Here is a 22,658-nt window from a genome sequence, read left to right on the forward strand (position 1 = left end):
CTTTTTGGGTATCGGGATGATAGTGGATGACTTCAGGCAAGCAGGGATGAAAGCCTGAGCTAGCGACAGGTTGAAGATTTTTGTGAAGACCTGGGAGAGTTGATCGGCGCAGGCCCGCAGAACCTTTCCGGGAACTCCATCAGGTCCCGCCGCTTTCCTGGGGTTTACCCTGCTGAACATCCGTGCCATCCGTGCCACGTCCATAAAGGCATTGTTTTTATATTTAGAGCTCTAAGCAACCAAACAGTTGTCTATATAAAAGAGCTTTTACAATTGTGCACTTTTAGCAGGCTGAAAAAATTATCTTTTTAAAATTGCCATTTCAAATGTGGGTTTTAAATTTTGTGTTCCATTTTTCTGTGCTTGTATTGGAAGGATTTGTTATTATTTTGTTTAAAAGTGCTACATATTGTATATACACATAATTTATTTAGAGAAATTTGCTATACGTTGTGTTTTTTGGTTTTGTAGTTTAATTTCATTGGATTTATATTAAGGAAAAGAAGTTGCAGCATTGATTAAAAAAGGATAAAAGAGACATTTACTGTCTAAGTCTTATGTTACATCTGTAGAACTGTACTGAGAGTTGGGTTTTGTTTTGGAGCACATTCATATGTTTTGTTTGTAAAAAAAAAAGATAAAATATTAGGTTAATTGCATTTTACATGACTAGAAAAGCAATGATTATTCATAAAAATCTATGAAAGACATACAAAACAAATGAAAAAGCAGTCTGCCCTCCCTCTTGTGTCTAAACTCTTGTCACCTCACTGCTGGGTTAGTTAGCATATGAACTGGCAGCTGGTGTGTGTGTGTGTGTGGGGGGGGGGGGGGGGTGAAATTTGACTCCAGCAACAGGGATGATTGAGGAGCAGGCTGCAGCATGAGGAAAAGACTTAAGCATGTAAGAGGAAATGACATCCTACAGTTGACCAGTTCATTTTATATCTGTAAAGAATATTCAAGAAGCATTTAGACATGTTCAGCTATATGCGTGTGAAACTTGGTGTGGATATTTGAAGCATAAGTAATTTTAAAACACACTTGTTTGGAGTCCAGACGGAAAAAGCACAGGTTTTGGGATGAATCAGGATTTTTTTAAAATCATCTGTTTCACCTGGACTTCTGAAAAAAATATGGAAGGCAGCAAACACAGATCCCTACATTTAAAAAAATAAATGGTGTTGATATATGATGATTAAGTTATGAAAAAAAATAGGTGTTTGTAGTTTTGCCTAAAAAGACGTTTTCGGACCTTTTTGGATGTAATGCTCTCTAAGATGTCACCTGTAACTTCAATCATTCTGAATTTTTTTAGGAAGCAGTAGCACATAAATGCCTATGAAAGTTGAATTCCTGGTGCTGATAACCTAAACAGAATTTATGCTAAAAATCTTTGTTCAGTCCAAAATTTCATTAAAAAAATCAAGTGATGAAGTTTCTCGTAGACCCTATAGTGTTACATATCAAAGCTGGAGGTTATTAAAGGCATCTAATTCTGAAATCTCAGCTTCCTGAGACAAACGGCTGATTTATAATAAATTTCTATTATTTGGGTGCACATAATCGACCACTTCCTGTTACGCAGGCACCGTCAGGTGTACACCCATGAAACTTTACATGATGAGAGAGGACCCTTCTGAGTATCTCCAGTTTTAATTTCATGCACATCGGACAAAGCAAAGAGAAAATACAGGGCAGAATGTGCCCAATGCAATAACTAGGTGGCGCTATAGAGCTCGTCCAAGATTGTCATATCCATGGGTTCAGAATAGAAGCTTCTTCATATCCATTGAATTTCAGTGAGATTGGACAAGGAATGTGCACGTGAGAGCAACTTTTGTGTGCATAGCGAGATGCCCAACTTTGCAGCTCTGTCACGACCACACCCCCGCATTGAAAGTTATGGTTTTTTGTCAGAGTAAACTTCAATGGCTTTTCAACAGGTGGACGTCATTTTCAGGTGTGTCGGCTCATCCTACTCGGAGTAGTGATGCTCCAAGTAAAACATGTCATTTCCTCTTGCCAGCAGGTAACGCTACACTTTTTCCAGATTTTTTCACTGCAGATGTGTTCAGAGTCAGACTACAATCATGCACATCAATTTTGGATCAGATTGGATTATGCATGGCTGAGTAATGGCCATTTTTCTTTTCATGGCGTGTTTTCGAAACGACCTCCAATTTTGACGCGCCGCCATGGTCACAAACATCCATAAAAACTTAAAAGCTTTGCAATTTAACATCGGACATGTGTCTAGTTTACAAAACCAAAGTTTGGAGTCATTACTCTCAAATCTCTAGGAGGAGTTCGTTCTAGAGCGAGGCCTGCAAATGACCAAAATACAGCAAAAATGACATATTGTCATCAAAATATCAGACTTCCTGTGCGACTGACAGCTTGGTCCCAAGAGACTTTTTTGTAGGTTTCTATCCGATGAACATGCCCTGTTAAAATCAGGTTTGTACTATAAAGCATATGGAGGTGCTCGCGAAAACAAATTTTGCAGGTGGCGCTATCGAGCCATTTTTGTTTACCTATGCCGTTCTCCTAGAAAATATGAAATTTTTCGCGACTCCTGATGTGTATACAAAATTTGGTGAGTTTTGGGGTATGTTAAAGGCCTCAAAAAGGCGACGGAAAAGTCGGAAGAATAATAATAATAATAATAATAATAATAATAAACCTAACAGATACAATAGGGTCCTTGCACTCCGTGCTCGGGCCCTAATAATAAACCTAACAGATACAATAGGGTCCTTGCACTCCGTGCTCGGGCCCTAATAAACCTAACAGATACAATAGGGTCCTTGCACTCCGTGCTCGGGCCCTAATAAACCTAACAGATACAATAGGGTCCTTGCACTCCGTGCTCGGGCCCTAATAAACCTAACAGATACAATAGGGTCCTTGCACTCCGTGCTCGGGCCCTAATAATAATAAACCTAACAGATACAATAGGGTCCTTGCACTCCGTGCTCGGGCCCTAATAATAATAAACCTAACAGATACAATAGGGTCCTTGCACTCCGTGCTCGGGCCCTAATAATGGTATTTGTAGTTTTTCTGTTTAATTTAATGTGTCCAGCATGTACACTTCCTTTTGTTTTCTTGTGTTACCCTCTGACATTTGTTTTGTAAAAATGTTCCCAGTGGTGTTTCAATTATAAATATGAGTTTTTTAACCAAAATCCCACAACCTAAATGTTTTAAAAAGCTATATTTCACATCTTTATCTAAATTCTCCCCTACATGGCTCCATGGCTCCTCAGCCATTGGTGCTGAGCTCAGTAGCCCCGCCCTTGATCCCGCCTTTCTGCAAGCTGTGAAGAGCATGACACGAGGGGGGGGGGGCACAAACGACGACTGACAGTCTCTATTCTCCAAAGTTTCTCTTTAGCGATAAAGAAACGGGGAAAAGTGACCTAATTTTGGTTTCCAAATCGACACTATTTAAACGAAGTGTGGAATGACAAATTAAATGTGTGTATCAGGCCCTGCTATTCAATAAAAGGACACACCAAAAAGAACTCTGATAAGAACATTAAAATGTGTTGAATTACATTAAAATTTAGGCCACATTGCAGCGGCGCTGGCTGAAGCTCATAAACTGATTTGATGCTAGCACATGCAGATTGTTGGATTACCTTCCACAGCAAATAAAATGAAACGCCAGAAAGAAAGTAAACATTTGCACGTCATTTTCCAAATGTGTGCAGCCAGCGCTGAACTTTTTTCTTGCCCGCAGGGACCCAGAGGAAGGATCAAGTTTAAGATTACGGGTTCAGGTTAAACTGCGTTCAGACTGAACACGATTCACGCGACAGAGGCGGGCAGTTTCTATGTTAACTCAATGGTACAGACGCGATCTGAGGACCACCGGTTTTATTCATGTTTCTAGTTTTACCCTCTCTGGGTAATGGGGGACGGCAAGCCTTCCAACTCGGTCAGAGAGAGAGAAATAAATGCTAAATTGAAATGATATTTTATTACACTTGTTCTCTGTCATAATTAAAATGCCACACCTACATGTCAACAACTAAAAAAAGATGATTTTCATCTTAGGAGGACTACAATTAGTAATCTTACTAATCTTCCTCTACTATGAGTAAACTGCAGTCATGCATGCAGAAGTATTCTGCTTAATTTAATTCGGGACAGAAAGTTGATCAAAAGGTTTTCTATTCCATCTAATATGGTATTTTGGTTTACACTATTGTGTATTGTGTCGAACTGGCGTGTCTTACGCTTTAGTCATGGTGGATACGGGCTGAAAATGGTCACACCTGTACGGGCTCACAGGTGGAAATGAGCAAATGTTTATCCACATTTTTCTCTACGGGCAAATTCCATGCCACAGGTTGTAGTGAACACTTGCACGACGAATAAGGGTAAGTGATAGGGGTGTGTATTGGCAAGGGTCTGGCGATATGATACATATCACATGCTTGTCTCACGATATGTATCACGATACAGCTCAACTGTCACTCGTTCTCATCTGGAGCCCGCTACAAAGCACCACAATCCACAGTTCTATATGGTACTGGCAGCAATGTGGCGCAGAGTTCCAGTTCAGTACACATCCCAAGAAAAAGCTACGTCGTACACTTCTCATAACAACAAAAACTGCGAGGCTGACTGAACACTTAGCATGTAACACAAGCTGATTCTCGTGAGATCTCGTTTTTTCTGTGCAGTGTAGAGCTGCTCAAAGAGGCTAGCGGTTTAAGTGGAAAGCGCTGAAGGACGCTGAAGGACGCTCATAAAGAATTGACTATCGCCTTGACAGCATTTTAATTCAATACAAATGAAATATTCCAATACATCGCTAAATCAATTATCCCTACACCCCTAGTAAGTAAGGGTGATGTAGATGAAATGTTGATTTTCCTTTGTTTTTTACCCCCTAAATCCCGTGGACGGCACAAGAAGCCTGTTAACGTTGTTCGCGTGATCCGTGCGTGCTCCTCGCTGCAGTCTGACTGTAATGAGGAAATTCAACAGAGTGTAGTTTTTGTGGACGTCCCACAGGCGTCCTACAGGCACTATAACCTGCACCCCCTGTGTGTGCATGAGTAAATAGTATGTTCCATTGTAATGACGTCCCTTGAGGTGGCTGTACGAGCATCAATGCAACTGCAAGACATTTTTAAATCAATCACAGTTGTTATTTCCCAATTAAATGTTTAAGGAAATCGGAACTGTAGTACATTCTCCTGCAGGTTTGGTTTTTGTTCTGCTTATTACAGCTGGTCAGAAACGTGCTGGAAGGCAAACTGTGATCCCAGAGACGTTCAATATTTCTTAGCATGTCTGTGAGGAATACAATCTTCTAGGAAATGAACATACCGAAAGCAGTTTCCCTTGAGTAAACCAGTAAAGGAGTCGCTATGGTCACAATGGACACTCTCAAGCCTTGTAATTAAGAGACCATCAAAGTAGCTTTTATTTATGGCTAAAACTAGTTGTAGTCTTTAACAAATAAATATCATTGTCATCTATATTGTGGCTTTTCAAGATCAACTCTGTTTTTTTTTTTTTTAACGAGTGCACTGATGTGAAAAGTGTTTGTCTTGTCAGTCACCAGTTCTGCAAGTTGTTCCCTTCGAAAGCTGAGTTTGGTCTGTGATGATCCGCATAGAAACACTTCAACTCTAAGAGATGGAATGTAAACAAAGGAATCCAAGAAATTGTTTGTTTTTCTAATAAATTTGTTTGTAAAATGATGCAGACAATAAGGAATTATTTCCTACAAACAGTAATAATTTCGCTGCTCACAGACCAAGCTCTTCTATCCTCCACTGGTTACCTGTAATAATATCTAACCAGTTTGAACTGGTTGTCAGTATATAAGACACCTGTCCACACCCTTAAACCGTCAGACTGTAACCTCTCCACTAAGACTAGGACCAAAGAGCTGTCTGAGGACACCAGGGACCAGGAAGAAACACAAGATCACTGATAATTTTCCTCCACCTGGGGCTCCATGAAAGATCTCACCTGTTGGGATACAAATAACCCAGAGAACGGTGAGAAAGCAGCCCAAAACTACACGGAGGAACTGTTCAATGGCCCCTAAGAGAGCTGGAACCACAGTCATAAAGGTCCCTACAGTGACACACAACGTCATCATGGGTTCAAATCCTGCAGAGCTACCCCTGCTTAAACCAGCACATGTCCAGGCCCATCTGAAGTTCTCCAAAGACCATCTGGAGGATCCAGAGGACAACTGGGAGAAGGTCATAGGACTAGACGAGATCAAATTGAAAGTCTTTGGTAGAAATGCCACTTTGAATGTGTTTGGTCGTTTTTTTCCAACAAGCTTACATCACAAAGTGTTTGGGTGAACGCTTGTTATTGACCAAAGCCTTATTTTCTGCACCAATATTAAAACAAATTCCCTAAAAATCAAGCTGTGGGATTCTTTAGTTTATATTCTGCCTCCCATGGCTGAAGTGTTTCTATGAAGAACATTAAAAACCAAACTCAGCTTTTAAAGTCGGGCAACTCTCAGAATCTGTGATCGACAAAAGTATTTTTTGTATATATACTGTGTATCTTTTGACACTTGTTTACAGATCTAACAGCAAACCTTTCTGCTCGGTGTTCCTAGGTCGACAGAGGAAGTCATTGCTCTGTTTATATCCATTGCATTTGTGGTCGATGCTGTAAAAGGAACTGTCAAAAGTAAGTTCAGATGGAGGGTTATCCCCTGCCCTCTCTGGTTTGTGTCAGTCTCATGCTGCCTTCACTGCCACATGTTTGACGTGAATGCCAAGAAAATCCTTTTACACTGCTGTCAAAGCGTCACCGTCAAGCATCCAGTTTCACTTTCATTAGACAGACCCAACTCTTCAAAAAGTAATCAGTAATCTCTACTGAACTCTGCGACAGACTGGCGTCCTGTCCATGGTGTCCCTTGCCTTCGCCCATCAGTGGCCGGGATAGGCCCCGGCAGCCCTGTGACCCCGAAAGGGACAAAACGGAAGAAGATGAATGAATGAATAAAATCTCTACTAAAAACTTTTGTATTATTTAGATAAACCTCCTCTTACTACTGGGTTTGTTAAAATAAGAAATCCTAGAATTCATATCATCTCTACAACTAAGAGTTTAACAATTGTAACAAGAAGGAGCTGCATTTCCAGAAGAAAACGCAGGGTTGAATGCTATACTGCTGAATGAAAATGAAACTTACAGGAGAATAATTGGAATAAAAAATAAATAAATAGAGAAGTGATCAAAGTTTACCATAAGTAAAGTAAAAACAGTACAAAAACAAAAAAGATATTTTTGTGAAAAATGCCAGAGCCGAGTATCGAACCATCAAGCTTCTGCACCAAGGATTCCCCGTGTATTTCAATGGAGGCAAGAATCCTGGAAATCCTGGAATTTCTGGAAAAGTTCAGGGATTTGAAGGACCAAAAGTCAAAGCTGGAAAAAACCTGAAAGAGCTGAACATCTGAATAGTTGAATGGTTAGAATAGCTGAAACATTGAAGAAGGAGTTAAGCGGCAAAACAATGATAGAATGAAGAAAGAGAAACAGGAAAACAATGGTTGAATGATTTATAGCATTCAACCACTTAAAGTTACTCACTGATATTTTCCTTATTTCTTAGCTGTTTTTCAGGGATTTAAGTAGTTTTAAAAGACACATTTGGATAATGTTTAGGATTATTAAAGTTAGTCAATTGTGTTAAAGATATAATTTATTCTTTTTTATAAAATGCTTATTTTGCATGTAGTCAGAGCAGCAGTAGTGGTTGAAAGACGTAATCAATTGATGTCAAATTTGATTGAAAATAAGGGTTTCTTTTTTTTAAATTGAGCTGGACTGCAGCACAGAGTCGTGCACCAAGCCAGATTTAAGATTATAAATGCCTTTTGTCATTGTGATGAGAACATGCTAGGTGTGCATTTACAGTAACAGGAATAACGTGGATGTAATTTCAGTCTTTCAAAGGTACTACAACGCCCCCACATCAACCAACAGAAGCTTAGAGGACTTTCGTCAAGGCGGGGAGTTGCTGGAGGGAAACAGGAGCGAGGTGGCAGCCAGGTTGATGCTCAACGCACTGCCAGAGACCATCATCCAGTGCTCCCGGGAGAGGCCCGTCCTCTGCCTGCTGCTGATGCTTGGGACATTATGGATGGGATACACCCTCTACCAGTTCAAGAGGAGGTATGGAAGACTCTAACATGTTTAGATAAAGGAAGCACTAAGAACAGCCCTGAGGCTGAATGTTTTCAGGTGACTTTTCTGCCAAAGCCTCAGTTCCAGCAGTGATTTAATAAGCATTAATACTTTACTTCTGATTACTCTCAGTAATCAAATCAACCTCAAAGCTCAATTTATTTGTGTAGGAGGAAGGCGGAGTGAGGTACTTTAGCAGTGTCAGGACTGCAGTTGTCCTTGTCTTGTCCACAGTAATCGTATTCCTCTAACAATTGTCTCCCTCTCTGTGTGTCCGCCGCCGCCGCCTCGTAGCCCGTTCCTGCACGCCAAAGTGAGAGAGGTGCTGTCGGACTGCGCCTTGCCCATTTCTGTGCTCTTGTTCTCTTTCATCGGATCCTACATCTTCAGTGACATTGAGCGTTAGTACCACTTCCATTTTTATTCCACTTTATGCGTTTTTATTCATGATGTATCCCACTAATCTACATGTCTTTATATGCAATTTACATTTTTCAAAAGTTAAAACTTGAAGAAATCCTTTGAATTTATTGCTAAAACCATCTATAAAATCGAGCCATCTTTACTCTGAAGCAAAAACGTCTGCAAAGTCAATAAAAGGCTTTTGAAACATTGGAAGTCTTTTTTCAGACAGGTCAGGCTACTGCAACTGTGTGTTACGTCTTTTTATACCCATTTATAGTCATGCTCCACCAATATCTGAGCAAAACATGAAGAACAAAATCTGAATAAACCACAGGACGTCTGCAACAAAATCCATGTGGACACATGGGATCAAAGAGGAGTTGTTTTGGCCTCCCTGCCCGACACCGTGTCTGGCAAAAAGCAAAAGCAACAATTCAGCAGAGACTCCCCAGCTGCCAACTGTCAAATGTGGGAGAAGGGGAGAAAAAAAGTGGTGATTTGGTTTTTCAGGTAGAGGACCATGAACCTCCATGTGTGGAAAACTGTTATTGAAGGAAACACAAGTTCACCTGTCCAGCAGTAAGATGGATCCGGACTGTATCATCTACTAAACCAATCAGCAGAAGGGCAGCAGCAAACCTGATTGGTCAGAGTAACAGAACAAAACTTTAAAAAAAGTCCAGAGCAGCTGAAATCATCCAGAACATCGAGGTGGAGCAACAGAATGGGGACGAGTGGACCAAAACCCACACAAATATGGCCCTGATAATGATAGAGGGTTTAGCAAAGTACTGTTTAACATAAACAAAAGTCATTATTTTAATCTTTTGCCACTGAATTTATTTAAAAAGTTAAACAATAAAAGTTGTTTTTTTATATATTCATAAAGCAAAAAAGATTTGAGGCCGTTGACAATAGACATCAGCTCAGTGTTCAAATAACCAATTTTTAAAAACTGTGATGTCATTGAATGTGACGTTTCAACCTAAATATTGTTTGTGGAGACCAGTGACAGAAAGCTGAAGTTTCTCCATCCTTTTCTCACAATTTCCTGATTGGAAAACATTCCCACATTTCCTTGTCACAAATCAGTTGATCAAAAGGCAGTGTCTCACATCTGTTACGTAGATTTTGCGCTCATTGCGCAGGTGAAAATTGGTCATACATGAACACATATGGACAAAGTGAGATAAGTTGTGGTCTTTAGATGAAATTTTCACCAATAAATCAGGAACGAACCACGTTAAAACCACAGAAGAAATACGAATAAACCACTCAAAAAACAGGTAAACCTGCGCTTCATTGAATGCCTTCACTTTGACATTCAGGGCACTGAGCCGAAATCGCGTCAGCACCATGGTCAGCGCCCGCCGCTGGCCCTCGCAATGCTGTGTTTTGGGTAAACAGTTGGATTCCCCGGGTTCACATCAGTGCTAGGCACCGGATACCCCATCAGGCCCCGGCGCGCATCCAGAGTTGGATCTGCGCCCGGCGTACCTGGCCGCCTTTTGTACAGCGCCAGTCCCCGGCCCACGTGAGACGTGGCCCCCCGTAAGGATGAGCCGGACAGGGGGAATGGGAAACCCCTATTCAGTATAGACTTCTGGCGGGGGTAAAAGATTGGCTTATTTATATACCCATCACACAATCTTGCATGATGTATGATCATTGCGCTCTTAATATGAAATTCATTGATATGTGCGCCGTAAACGAGATGTGAAAGTTATACATCAGTGGTTCATTCATGAAAAGTTTGTTGGACATATGTGGAACGCTCGTGGAAAGAGACACATTTGCATATGCATCTTTCAAAAATCACTCACAATTGCGTAAGATTCACACAATAATCACGTATGAACCACGTTATGGTCAACCGACCAAACAAGACAAATGCACGAAACTCTCATGGACTACGTATATCACGCATGTATCACAAAAAAATTGAAGTTTCATACTTGAAAAATGTGCAAATTGTACGGAGTAGCTGTCTGATACCGCCTTGAGGCGTGTTGGTAATTAATGTAGTTCATCGTCCTCCGAAACTTGCCTCTTCATCTCTAACATTGTGTTCTTCTAACCCTTCTTAAAGGGAAGCAAAAATCTGAAACGGTTTTTGTTCAGAATTGGCTTTTTAATACAGTGATTTTCCACTAACGCGGTGCCTTCATTGTTTTATGAGCCTCAATCAATGCACAGGCAATTTTCCGTTTTAATGCTGTATTGTTTTGCATCATTTTGAGCCTCCATCCGACGTTGCCAAGGCAGCAGCTGTTCTCCAAGGGACCGCACAGGGATGAGTTCCAGCCTCAAGTGTATTTAAATTTAAGTGTCTGGCCAATTTTCTATTCCTTAACCTCTAGAGACAATAATTCATGGCATAATAGATCCATTATGGTATTGTCATTTCCTTAATTCAACCAACTGCATCTAATTCAGAAGCGTTTGACAGAATACAGCTCTAAATTAGGCAGGAGGTTTAGTGTTTAAGGGGAGAGAGTCGTATGTATGATGATGATGAAATCATGATGATGTTTTTTGCAAAAAAGAAGAAATTGTAGTAAATCAATTAAAAGTGTTGTAATTGTTCTGAAGGGTTGGCGGAGGCCGTGGTACCGCCATTAAACCTTTTCATCATTAAAAACTGAGAGTCTTCTTCTTCTGCCTCTCATCAGTTCCGGTGTTTAAAGTCCACAACCGGCCCATCTTCAACGTGGCTCCATTTGAGCGTCTGTCAGCCATGAATGTGGTCAGCGCCATGGGACTCGGCTTCCTCCTGGCACTCCTCATCTTCATCGACCAGAACATTGTGGTCTCACTGACCAATGCCCCAGAGAACAGGTAGAGCTCATATGGAAGCCTAATGATAATTTTGTAAAAGCATCCAAAAGGATCTATCCTGGATTTTTCTGAACACATCTGAAAAAAGCCTTAACATCACAATGTCTCTTTAGAACTAGGGCTTTTATTTTTGACATTTCTCTTCTAAATTCAAACCAACGAAAAAAGAAAGAAATACTTTCCTTTCACTTTTCTTGCAATTTATTAGATGCGCTTGTCATTGACAAAACACACCAGCGTTAGCTGAAATAAAAGAGGGTTTTTACACATTCAGCTAAGAATCTTTGGAGGGATTTTGTGGCATTATTCTAACACTCACTGTTTTCAGTGTAACATTTTGTGTGCTCAATCAATTGGTTTTCATTTGAAACACAAAAATGCACCTGAAACTGAAAAATACATGCAATCGAAACAACTGAAAACTGTAAAACATCAAAACAACTTTCAACCTTCATGTCCATGCCTGTTATTGACTGGTTATTGACGTGGCCCGCGGTGTCCTGCTCTGTTTCGGGCGAAGAAGATAGAAAATGTCCCTCGTGTGAACATTTGGTTTGCATGTGTTTTTGAGTTTTTAAGTGCAAAATCATTTTTACCTTTAACGTCTTACACTCAAAACAGTGAATATTGCACTTGGAATAATGGCACAAAAATCCCTGCATACGAATCCTAGTATTGGAATAACAGTAACATGCAGCCAAATGCTTCCAAAATGATGTTTCGATCGAGCAGAAGAGCAAACACACTTCACAGGAGCTGGAACTTAGCGGTCGTCAGGTATTTTTACTCACCTGTAAACTCGTTTGTCCGTGTGGGGATAAACATTTTATAATGAGCACATTGTCCAGTATCGAGAATCTCAGTCTGGTGCAGTTCGGCTTTGTTCTGTGGACTCATCAGTTTTTTTATCCAACTAATCGCCAGAGCTGCTAATGAACACACACACACATGCTATAATAGTAAAAACTTAAAGAAACAACTAAACTGAAGACATGGTACACACCATGACATAAAGAGGTTTTAAATCTAAAACTTACTTACAAAAGCTTCTTTTCCAATAAAACTGTCTTCAACTTAGGGAGACTTGTTATTTTTCCTCTGAAGCTCCTGTCCACTTTGATTCATAGCACTCTGTTGTTATACTGTGTTAGACTCATGGGCGCGATGTTTGGCTGGTGATCCTCCATGCTTACATTTGTGAAGAGGTCCTCTTCTTCATGCTCCAGTCTGCCCTCACACAGCACATCTGCAGTTTGTAGGTACACTTTCCCAAAACACACACAAGCTAGCTTGCACAATGCTATGAAGCCGCACAACGGCAGTCTACCATCACTTGTTGCAAAGACAACACATAATCTGCAGCTTTTTAAAGGTCATTTCAAAGTTCATCCTGGTCTTTCTGCATTAAATTTTAAAAAGTGTTTGTTTAAAGGAGCTCTAGCAGATCCAGTATTTGTGTTTGGGTTCCGCTTTCATTCCTTTTAGACTTTCTATTCCTGTGTGCAGAATGTTCCATTGTGTTTGTGTGCACATGGGGGGAATGTTCTTTGTTTATTCTTTATTCTATCTGTGATTCTGTGTATTGTGGCTCATTGTGTTTCAGGCTCTTAAGCTGTCTAAAACATGTGCTCCTCAGGTTGCTTAAAGGTACTGCGTATCACTGGGACCTGATGCTCTCTGGGCTCATTAACATACTGATGTCGGTCCTTGGGTTACCCTGGATGCATGCTGCCTTTCCTCACTCCACCCTTCATGTGCGGCAGTTGGCTTTTGTGGAGCAGCGCGTGGAGGGCGGCCACCTCTATGAGACGTGAGTTACTGTCTACCCCAACCGTGTCCCGCCAAGCAGGTGCTGGGTCGAACCACTCACTGAGTCCTATAGCCTAGACATGCTATGTTCAATCTGAACCCGATGATTATGCAACAGAAATATTTATAAAAGATGTGACGGTTCATGAAAACTGTGAGTTGAAGTCTGTGTAGTAGGATTGTTAATGTTTTCAAATGTCAAAGTTTCACCTGAGGGTCCAGTTTTATATAAAAAACAAGTGAAAGGACACCAAAGATTCGATTAGTTATAGTAAATCCTTCAAATCCTTTGGTTTTTTTAAGAGCAGCAAGGCAAGGCAAGTTTATTTGTATAGCACAATTCGTACACAAAGTAATTCAAGGTGCTTCACAAAACAGAAAAATGCATTAAAATCACAATACATCATAAAAATAATCAACGTATAATTTACTTTAACCCTTGTGCTATCCTAGGCACTTTAACATTGGGAGTTGGGTCATCTAGACCCACTAGACAGTGCTCTGAACCTTTTTTCTTCAATGATTTGTGATCTTCACTGGTGTCCATGGATTACATGAAATCTTTCCACCTTTATCCACCTTTGTCATGGTAGGGAGAACACGTCAATGTAAGGGTGGGGTCATCTAAGATAGCACAAGGGTTAAAAGAAAAGAAAATATTTGAAAATTGATTTAAAAATAAAGGAAGGAAAGGAAAGAAAAGTGCAGATACGACCTTTCAGTCATATACACGGCTAAACAGAAATGTTTTAAGTTTAGATTTGAACAACGCTCATTTTTGATTAAATAAACCACAACATCTTCAGCATAAAAATGAAACTCGTTCAAATGATCAGAAATAGTTATTTATAGTACAGTTAATCATTGAAAAGGGCTCCTAAAGACTGGTGCTGGACCTTAATGAGTTTGAAAACCAGGTGTCACTGTGTTTACGCGCTTCAGTCTGTCTTTGTTTAAATATAGCAGTTAAGCACGGGAGACTGCATTGACAGTCTTTAGAAAGATACAAATTCTAGCTGCACGAGAGGAATTAGAATGTTTATTAATTATTTAAAATATAAAAATATAGTATTTATTAAGAATTTAAGTTTATTTGTTCTATCATGTAATAACAGAATCTAAGAAGGACTCTAGGCCGAATCTGAATTCTTCCCCTGCCCCCGCAGGCTTCTCTTAACCCCTCCTTTAAACGGAGAGTTACCGAAAAATGGCGTCTTCTAATCCGGATGTCACTCCCACTGGATGACATCATCAATAGTCGCCGGTCATCCACGTTAGCGCTCGGAGAATGCTTAACGGCATCGGTTTTATTACTTGAAAACATCATACTAAAACAACAAGTCATTACTTACACCTAAATGTAAACTTCTGTGCTTCAGAGCACAGACCACAACACGGATTACCCTCGCGACCTTTCCAACACCCCTACCCCTCCAAATGCCCCTACCTTGGAGGGATAGAAAGAAGCCAAAGGGGTAGGGGAAGAACTCGGATTTAGCCAAAGTCTTTAAAAAAGAGGACTCATTAGAAGTGTAGAGAAAAGACAGAGAATTTCACGCAGAGAACAGACCATCATACTGTTGCAGCAGAGAAAAAAAACTGTCATGACCTGGATCTCTGCATTATTAGCCTCAAACTGTAATCTAGTCTTTCTTTTGGGGATTGAACCTATAACTCTTTAGTTATCGTCTAAATTCAAATGAATCGATTAAATGTATGTATCGCCCAGCCCTTACACACACTGCTTCCATGTAGTGATGAGGGTTAAACGTTTAACAGTAGCTCCTCCCACACGCATCAGGAGCGTCAAGTTCAGTGTATTTCAACCAATGTGCCGCGAGATGGTCAGGTGTGCCGTGGGAAATTACCCTCATTAACTGATCTAAAAACATTTTCCATCTCCAGGATATCAGCTCTGTGTTCATCCAAACAGGCCCTGATAAAACACTGAGGAGTTAGGAATATGAAAGATCTTAAATTATTTTTTCTTTGTGTTTATTTGATTCTATTAAAGACATTTTGATATGAATGACGGTACAGCGATTTAGCCGTAGCTTCAGCTGTTTTCGGAAAAGTCCCGCCCCCTTAACTGTCTCCACCAATCATTCTTGGATTCTTAATCACACGTCATCAGTCCGACCAATTAGAAGTGGTTAAAGTCTTCACTAACACTTCTGCTCACAAAGTCTCTCAGTTCTAACAAAAATACCAACTAAAGCTCGTCTTTAGCGGTGTAACACTTTACAGAATCTGGTGTCAGATCATGGAAAAAGTGAACAAAACAATGAAGCTCAGAGACGAGAGTCTGTCTGGCATTCGGCGGCTGTTTGCACTACATCGCCCAGGATGCATTGGGTTAAAGTGGCAGCGTCTCAGCGCACAATGAGTCTTACTTGTTGAACGTCTTGAAACAACAACGAACACACATCAAACAGCTTTTAAATCTTCTAACTTAACTTTTATTACATCTTTTTGAAAAAACAGCTGCAGCTTCCAGCTTTTTCTGCCACAATTATCACAAAAATACATGTGAGACTGCAGAGGGGCTGTAGATCAATACAGACCATGAGTTTCTCTTTTTATTTTTTATTTTGGATGCTGGTGTGCCGCGGGATTTTTGTCAAGGTTAAAGTGTGCCGTGGGTCAAAATAGGTTGGAAAACACTGGTCTAGTTCATGAACACATGTCTGAACTAGAAGGAACTGCATGTCCAGAGAAAAATGCAGGGCTGAATGCTGTATTGCTGAATGAAAATGAGCTTCTGCACCAAGGATCCCCCAAGTATTTCAATGGAGGCAAAAATCCATATAATCCTGGAATATCTGGAAAAGTTCAAGGATTTGAAGGACCAAAAGTCAAAGCTGGAAAAAGCTGAGAGAGCTGAACATTGTAATAGTTGAATGGTTTAAATAGCTGAAACATTGTAGAAGGAGATAAGTGGCAAAAAACGGCGGAAGATACTAGAACAAAGAAAGAGAAACAGGAAAACGATGGGTTGAACGCTTTATAGCATTTATCCAACAAGCGCTGAGCTTTGAATTCTACGCCTGTCACAGTAGAGGCATCCAACGCGGATTCGACGTGCCAATAATGTTTGGTTAAAAAACGCAGCATCAGACTGTTAACTGTGACACAGTTCAAGCATATCTGACACGTCTCAGAACATGTATGTTGTCTCTTGTCTTTATCTGTTTTGCTGTTGCGTGCTTCTCCTCAGCATCGTACAGGTGAAGGAAACCCGCCTGACATCTCTGGCTGCAAACATCTTCATCGGCGTGTCCCTGCTGCTGCTTCCCGTCCCACTGCAATGGATCCCCAAGCCAGTGCTGTACGGCCTTTTCCTCTACATCGCTCTCACCTCCATCGACGGAAACCAGATGTGTGATCGCATGGCTCTCCTCCTGAAGGAGCAGGTGAGGAGCGTGAGCTGACGTGAGGGTTTCCATGTGTGCGTCCCCGCAGGACGGAGCCCATCAAGCAGGCGCCTGAGTAACTCCACACTCGCAAATTGAAATGTTTGTTTCAATCTCTTCTTGTTTGTGGGTGTGATTCTAAAAATCGGGGCGCAGTTCTAACAGCAAATTAGCTGATGATAAATTTAAATATAAGAAATGTCTCATTCATCAGGTAGTTTTTCTCAGAGAGGAACCAAAAGGAATTTCATTTCTGCTGTTTTTATATCAGGAGTGTCTGATTTAACCTTTCTTCTGTCACAGCAACAAAAACAAAAACACGATGGCGCCTCCAAATGGTAGAAAGTGGAAATAGTTGCCCTCTGAAACCCATGTTGGGTTTTTATGTAGTTTAACCCTTGTGCTATCCTTGGCACTTTACCATTGGGAGTTGGGTCATCTAGACCCACTAGACAGTGCTCTGAACCTTTTTTCTTCAATGATTTGTGATCTTCACTGGTGTCCATGGATTACATGAAATCTTTCCACCTTTATCCACCTTTGTCATGGTAGGGAGAATATGTCAATGTAAGGGTGGGGTCATCTAAGATAGCACAAGGGATAATGGAAGAGCCTTATATAACTAACACACGTTGGAACATCTGGATGTTTCTTTCAGTTTGGTTAAAAACGGCAAAGTTCATCCAAGTTAATATTCTGTAGTTACTGATTGTTTAGTATGACTGTGTGAACCCATGAGAAATTAAAAATACAGAGGTTCTGACTCTGATATAGGGAGTAATCAATAACTCATATGTAACCCAATATGGCCAGCTGTGTTTAGCTAAGGAGAAGCAGTTACGTCGCAAGTTTGGAGTAGTTTGGAAAGCCGGTGGTTAACACAGTAGTTTACTCACTAGTAAGCTGAAGAATGTGAGTATTAAACCAGATAACACTAAGTTAGGTATTAGCAATCCGGCTAATAGCAAACAGGCAAACAACGATCAAACACGCGTTGGAGTTTGCAGGTCTAATCGATCGGCCCTTGCTGTTCTGCATTTGAATGACGGGTTCTGAAACCCAGAGTGCTTCTCTTAGAGGTGTGTGGGCCGCTTCCTATAATCAGTTATTTCAGACTTCAGGAGACTTGGGGACAGTGAGGAAAAGGAGCCAGAGGGGGGGATTGTACTTTAATCTGTCTTGATCCTCTCTCTCTCTCTCCCCCCCGCAGACATCCTACCCTCCAACCCACTACATCCGCAAAGTACCCCAGAGGAAGATCCACTACTTCACCTTCCTTCAGATGATGCAGCTCCTGGTGCTGTGCACGTTTGGCATGTACCCCATACCGTACATGAAAATGATCTTCCCTCTGGTCATGATATTCCTAATCCCAATCAGGTATGACCGTGGTCACTTCATCAGAGAAAATCCTTTTCTGAAACCAGGGGGACATTCAGGAGACATTAGCAGCATCTATCCAATCAGTGCAAAGAAGACTTTTAATTACAGTCAAGTTGTGCTTGTTTGCATTTTGCAAAGCCATAAATCTTTCTAGACATCACTGTCTTTCGATAAAATTGCTGATAGGGCTTAAAATGAGAGTAATTAGGTTGCAACAAATTTCTACCGAACGTGACAGAAAAAAGAGTAGACACAGATTGTTTTGCCACACCTCCAGATGTTTTGTCTTTTTCCACATGCAACCTCTGGCTGGTGCTTTTCACTCCGTGTTTGCTCACTTTCCCTCTTGAGTTTCATTGTTTCACATCTGCGGCCGTGTTTGTTTTAATCTCCTGCGCTTCATCTGACACCGTTTTCCTGTTGGGGCGGCAGCCCTCGTGCCGAGGCTAATGAGTGTCACGAAGCCGCCATCCTGAAAGACGTTCAGCCTCAGAGTTTTGACATTTTATTAATGATAATAATAATAAACTTTATTTGTATGGCACCTTTCAAGATAAAAATCACAAAGTGCTTCACAGTAAAGCACAGAATATAAAAAATAATTAAGAAAAAGTCATTTTAAAAAGAAAGGTTTTTAGCTGCTTTTTAAAAGAAAACACTGAGTCTGCAGATCTGAGGCTGAGAGGAAGGGAGTTCCAGGGATGGAGCCACTGCTACAAAGGCTCTGTCACCTTTAGACTTTAGCCGGGTTGAACTAGCAGACCCTGGTCACAGGATCTCAGGGACCTGCTGGGAGTGTACGGCTGCACAAGGTCTTTTATATAGACCGCGGCTTGGATATTAGTTCCGTCCAGCAAGGGAATGCTGGGCAATGGTCCCAATCTGTTCTGCAGACATTCAGTAAACCACGACAACAGCTTTTGATGTGGGACATCCATGAGTTTGTTCATTTCTTTTTCCTCCCGTGTAGGTATTGCTGTACTGCTGGTTAACAGAGACACCTGGGCTGATGGGAGATTATTGAGCTTTTGGAAGACTTGAAGTTGGCAGAGTTCGTGTGTTTGGTGGGGCAGGGACAGTCAGTTTACAAAAGCAAAACAAAAGGCTTCATAGTTCAATCCTTTTCTTTTAAATATGTGCGTCTGTCCATCCGTCCGTCCGTGCTGCAGGCGTGGCAGGCGGTGGTAGGAGGAAGCTGGTAAACAAAGCGTTCTGAGGGAAGCTGATGGAGGTGTGTTCTGATGTGTCCCGGCAGCACAGATTTGTGTGCTTAATTCGTGTCAGAGCTGTTCTGTTGCATTCGGACCACAACCACAAGGTCAGCACATCTGGTCCGTGGCTGGCCTACATAACATTTGCTGGGAGCCAACAAAAGTCCAGATTATCTCCAGGCGTGTTCATCTAGACAGAAAAGGCTCCTTCTGACGCATCAAGCTCAATCATGGTAGAAACGTATTAATCAGTTCGATTGTTAAAACCACATCATTTCATAGGGAAACTGTTTAACCCAATGAAAGCAAACATTCAGACCAAATAATAGAAAGTTGCTGAACACACCTGAAAAGAGGGAAGGCTGTTTCCACCAGCACGAGTAGAAAAGATAAGGCATCACTAGGTTTGCTATCCACAATTTCAGCTCTGGTTTTCCCTCTTCCACCTGCTAAAGCTAAAGATGTTGGTGTGCGGATGTGCTGATTTACCATGTTCCCTGTGAAGAATGGAGGAAATAACCTGAACTGATGTCTCTCTGATTCCCTTTCTGTGCTCAGGAACAACGTGCTTCCTCATATCATTGAGGCCAAATACTTGGACATAATGGATGCCCAGCACATGTAGCAAAAGATGGACTCACTCCTTGGATCCTCCCCAAAAGATGTCTGGATTAAAAAAAAAAAAGAAAGAAGAGAAGAGAACAAAGACATATTTTTGATGCAAAACTATAAGGCGGAAAAAAGAAAAAGTACTGTTTGGATTTTTTTTAAAGTACATTCTTTCAGGTGAAGCACTGGAAATGTGTGTGTGTGGGGGGGGGGGCCGTGGTATCTACTTTCCAGCCGGCAGCATCTCTCAGTGGAAACCTTCAACGACCAAAAGGAGCGTCCAGAAGTGTGTGTTTCTGCCTCCGTTTGACCCTGTGGGGTGCTTCGGCGCCATTTACCTCTGTGTTCTCCTCTCACTCTCTAACCTTTTATGGTCACACTTTACAATCTCCTCACTGCAGTGTGTTTCTATCTGTGGGAAAGTACTCACCGATGCTTTGGAAAGGATGCTGCTTGTGTACAGAGTGTTGTTCAAAGAGGGACGTAACGACAAAAGGCAGGAAAGACCACGGTCGTACGATGACACTTTGCACTCTCGTTGTGTTGTTACACAGTCATAGGAGTATGTTTTGCATACGCACACAGTGTTTTTAAGTACTTTGAAGCACTCTGGGGTGGGTCCGTTAAAAGCACTGCATTTTGGCTGCTGTAAAGTGAGCCTGGAACCTTTTGTACATCCGTCACTGTGCAGTGTGTGAACAATCTTTCTCCCCTTTGCACCTTTTAGCTGCCCTTTTTTCTATGAAGGACATGTCTGATGGCACATCACTGGTCCAACAAACGCCACTGTACAAGAGCAGAGTGGTCCGTCTGTGCGTCGCAGCGCTGACCTGTCCTCCACCCGGCCAGAAAACGGCTTTACAGACCGAATAATTACTGAGATTAGTCAATAAAAAGCACGTTTGACGGGTATTTGTCAAATTTAGGATGACAGCTTAAAACCAAAAACATAGATGTTTTAAGGAATATATTTGAATATATATATAAAGACAATATCAGAATATATTATTGGTCAAACTAAAATGAAATATTTATTTATGATAATGATAGTTTATCTTTATTAAATAATATCACTGTGTGTTTACCCCGTTCCTAGGGACAGAAAGTGTCACTTTATGTCGGATCCTTTACATTCCAGCGTCTCCTCCACAGTTTGTCTTGCATATCGCTTTTCTACAGTGTTTGCGTGTCAAAGTCTTGGTCGTCTCACGTCAACATTGTTCACACGTCAGGTTAAAGGTGAAAAGAAATGCTGAAAAACTCTTTTTTTTTAAAGAAAAGAACGTTTCTGTTTATGAACAATAACTCCAAGATTTAAAGAAAAAAAAAGAGAAAACAACAGGCTCTTATTTCTATATAAATGTTTTGATTAGATTTGTGCTTGCAAATGTTGTCATGTTATAATGCAGCAGTACGGAGACATTTCTCTAGTTATCTATGGTTCAAAAGGAAGAAAAAAAGAAGAATTCAAAGCCCTGGTTTGCTTTCCAGCATGTCTCCTTGGGGTTTTTTGATACAAGCCGACATGCATCCTACCAGAGAAAAGCAAGGTAGCAAGTCCAACAGCAGCTTCTCACGGAAAACAAATGCAACACTGAATATTCAGCAATACTGTGCATGAAACCGAACCTGGAAGGGTGAGACTTGGGTTTCCCGCCGCTGAAGCAATGACTGGCTCGCTGCATTTTTAAGGCAGCAACTTTTCAGTCCATCCTTGTGGGAGTGAAAAAAAAACTGTTCTGCTGATTCAATTATTTTACAGTTGATCCTGTCAAAGAGGTGTTCACAGTTTTACGACAGCGTCACCGCGTTCTCGCTATTCGAATGGCAGCTCCCTCGTGCAGCTCTCTTCAACTTTGTCCTACAGATGTGAGAAAGATGTCCAATTTAGGGAGATGCCTCATGCTGAGATAGTGAGGCATGAAAGGGAAGCTTGGCAGCATTTGCATAATCCTTGGACTAAGCCTTAAAACATCACTGGTGGAGGAAGAAAGAGATGGTGAGGAATAAAGTAATATGGACATTTTGCAATGCAGATTTCCTTTTTATCCAATCTCCATTATAATCCATGGCAACATTTCAGTTCCTTACTTTGGGCTGAGAGCAGAAGTTCACTGATCCTTCCTCTTATGTGACAGTACTGTTGTTGTTCCTTGATATTTTTACTGTTCTGATCATTCTGGAATAGCAGCAAACTTCTGTCAGAGAGTTAGATTTTTTGGATTTAGAAAGAAACTATTCTGTGAAATACCTGCTCCTCGCCTTTTCCTGATTCAATTTGTTAAAAAAGAAACTTGCGTACAGTGGTGTTTTGTTTCGTTTGTTTCTTTTCCTGATTTCATATAACCTACTTTTTCTAATTATGAATGTATGAAGTGTGGATTTTTATATAGCATATAATTTCGGTGTCAAACAGAACCTGTAATTTTGTCAAAAAGATCGGCTATATTTGTAAGCTGTAATATGTAAAAAAACGAGAAAAAAAGGTTATCAAGCAGAATGTGTTGGTTTACTATAGTACATATAAATATATATATAAATATATATATATACTCTTCACTAAAAAATGAGAATCTATCTCAAGCTGTTTGCCAAATAAAAGTAGTAGTGACATAAAAAGGCTTGTTCTTCTTGTGTGTAAACAGTTTTAATTTATGTTTGCTTTGACTGACCTCCTGTTCTAACGGCTTTTAGTCAACGAGGGTTTTGGCTTCCAACGCATGAAGCACCTTAATGAGGACAAAATGTTGCCGGGTGTGTTAGCCGGGGGCGGAGCTGGCAGTACAGACCCTTC

General features: G+C 40.9%; 1 protein-coding gene across 4 annotated transcripts in view; it reads left to right on the forward strand.

Moving 5' to 3' along the window:
* Positions 1-22,483, forward strand: part of slc4a11 (solute carrier family 4 member 11) — a 184,482-nt gene extending 161,999 nt beyond the window's left edge. For all 4 annotated transcript variants that reach the window (XM_011490713.4, XM_011490712.4, XM_011490714.4 and 1 more), the window contains 8 exons: positions 6,614-6,687; positions 7,956-8,184; positions 8,491-8,597; positions 11,274-11,439; positions 13,076-13,249; positions 16,466-16,661; positions 17,872-18,041; positions 19,814-22,483. In XM_011490713.4, the coding sequence (XP_011489015.2) occupies positions 6,614-6,687; positions 7,956-8,184; positions 8,491-8,597; positions 11,274-11,439; positions 13,076-13,249; positions 16,466-16,661; positions 17,872-18,041; positions 19,814-19,880 (1,183 nt within the window). In that variant the 3' untranslated portion in view covers positions 19,881-22,483. The remainder of the gene's footprint in view (positions 1-6,613; positions 6,688-7,955; positions 8,185-8,490; positions 8,598-11,273; positions 11,440-13,075; positions 13,250-16,465; positions 16,662-17,871; positions 18,042-19,813) is intronic.
* Positions 22,484-22,658: the final 175 nt, after the last annotated feature.

Source organism: Oryzias latipes, chromosome 22 (genome assembly GCF_053564925.1).
Source record: "Oryzias latipes strain Hd-rR chromosome 22, Olatipes_Hd-rR_3.1".
NCBI classification, from domain to species: domain Eukaryota; kingdom Metazoa; phylum Chordata; class Actinopteri; order Beloniformes; family Adrianichthyidae; genus Oryzias; species Oryzias latipes.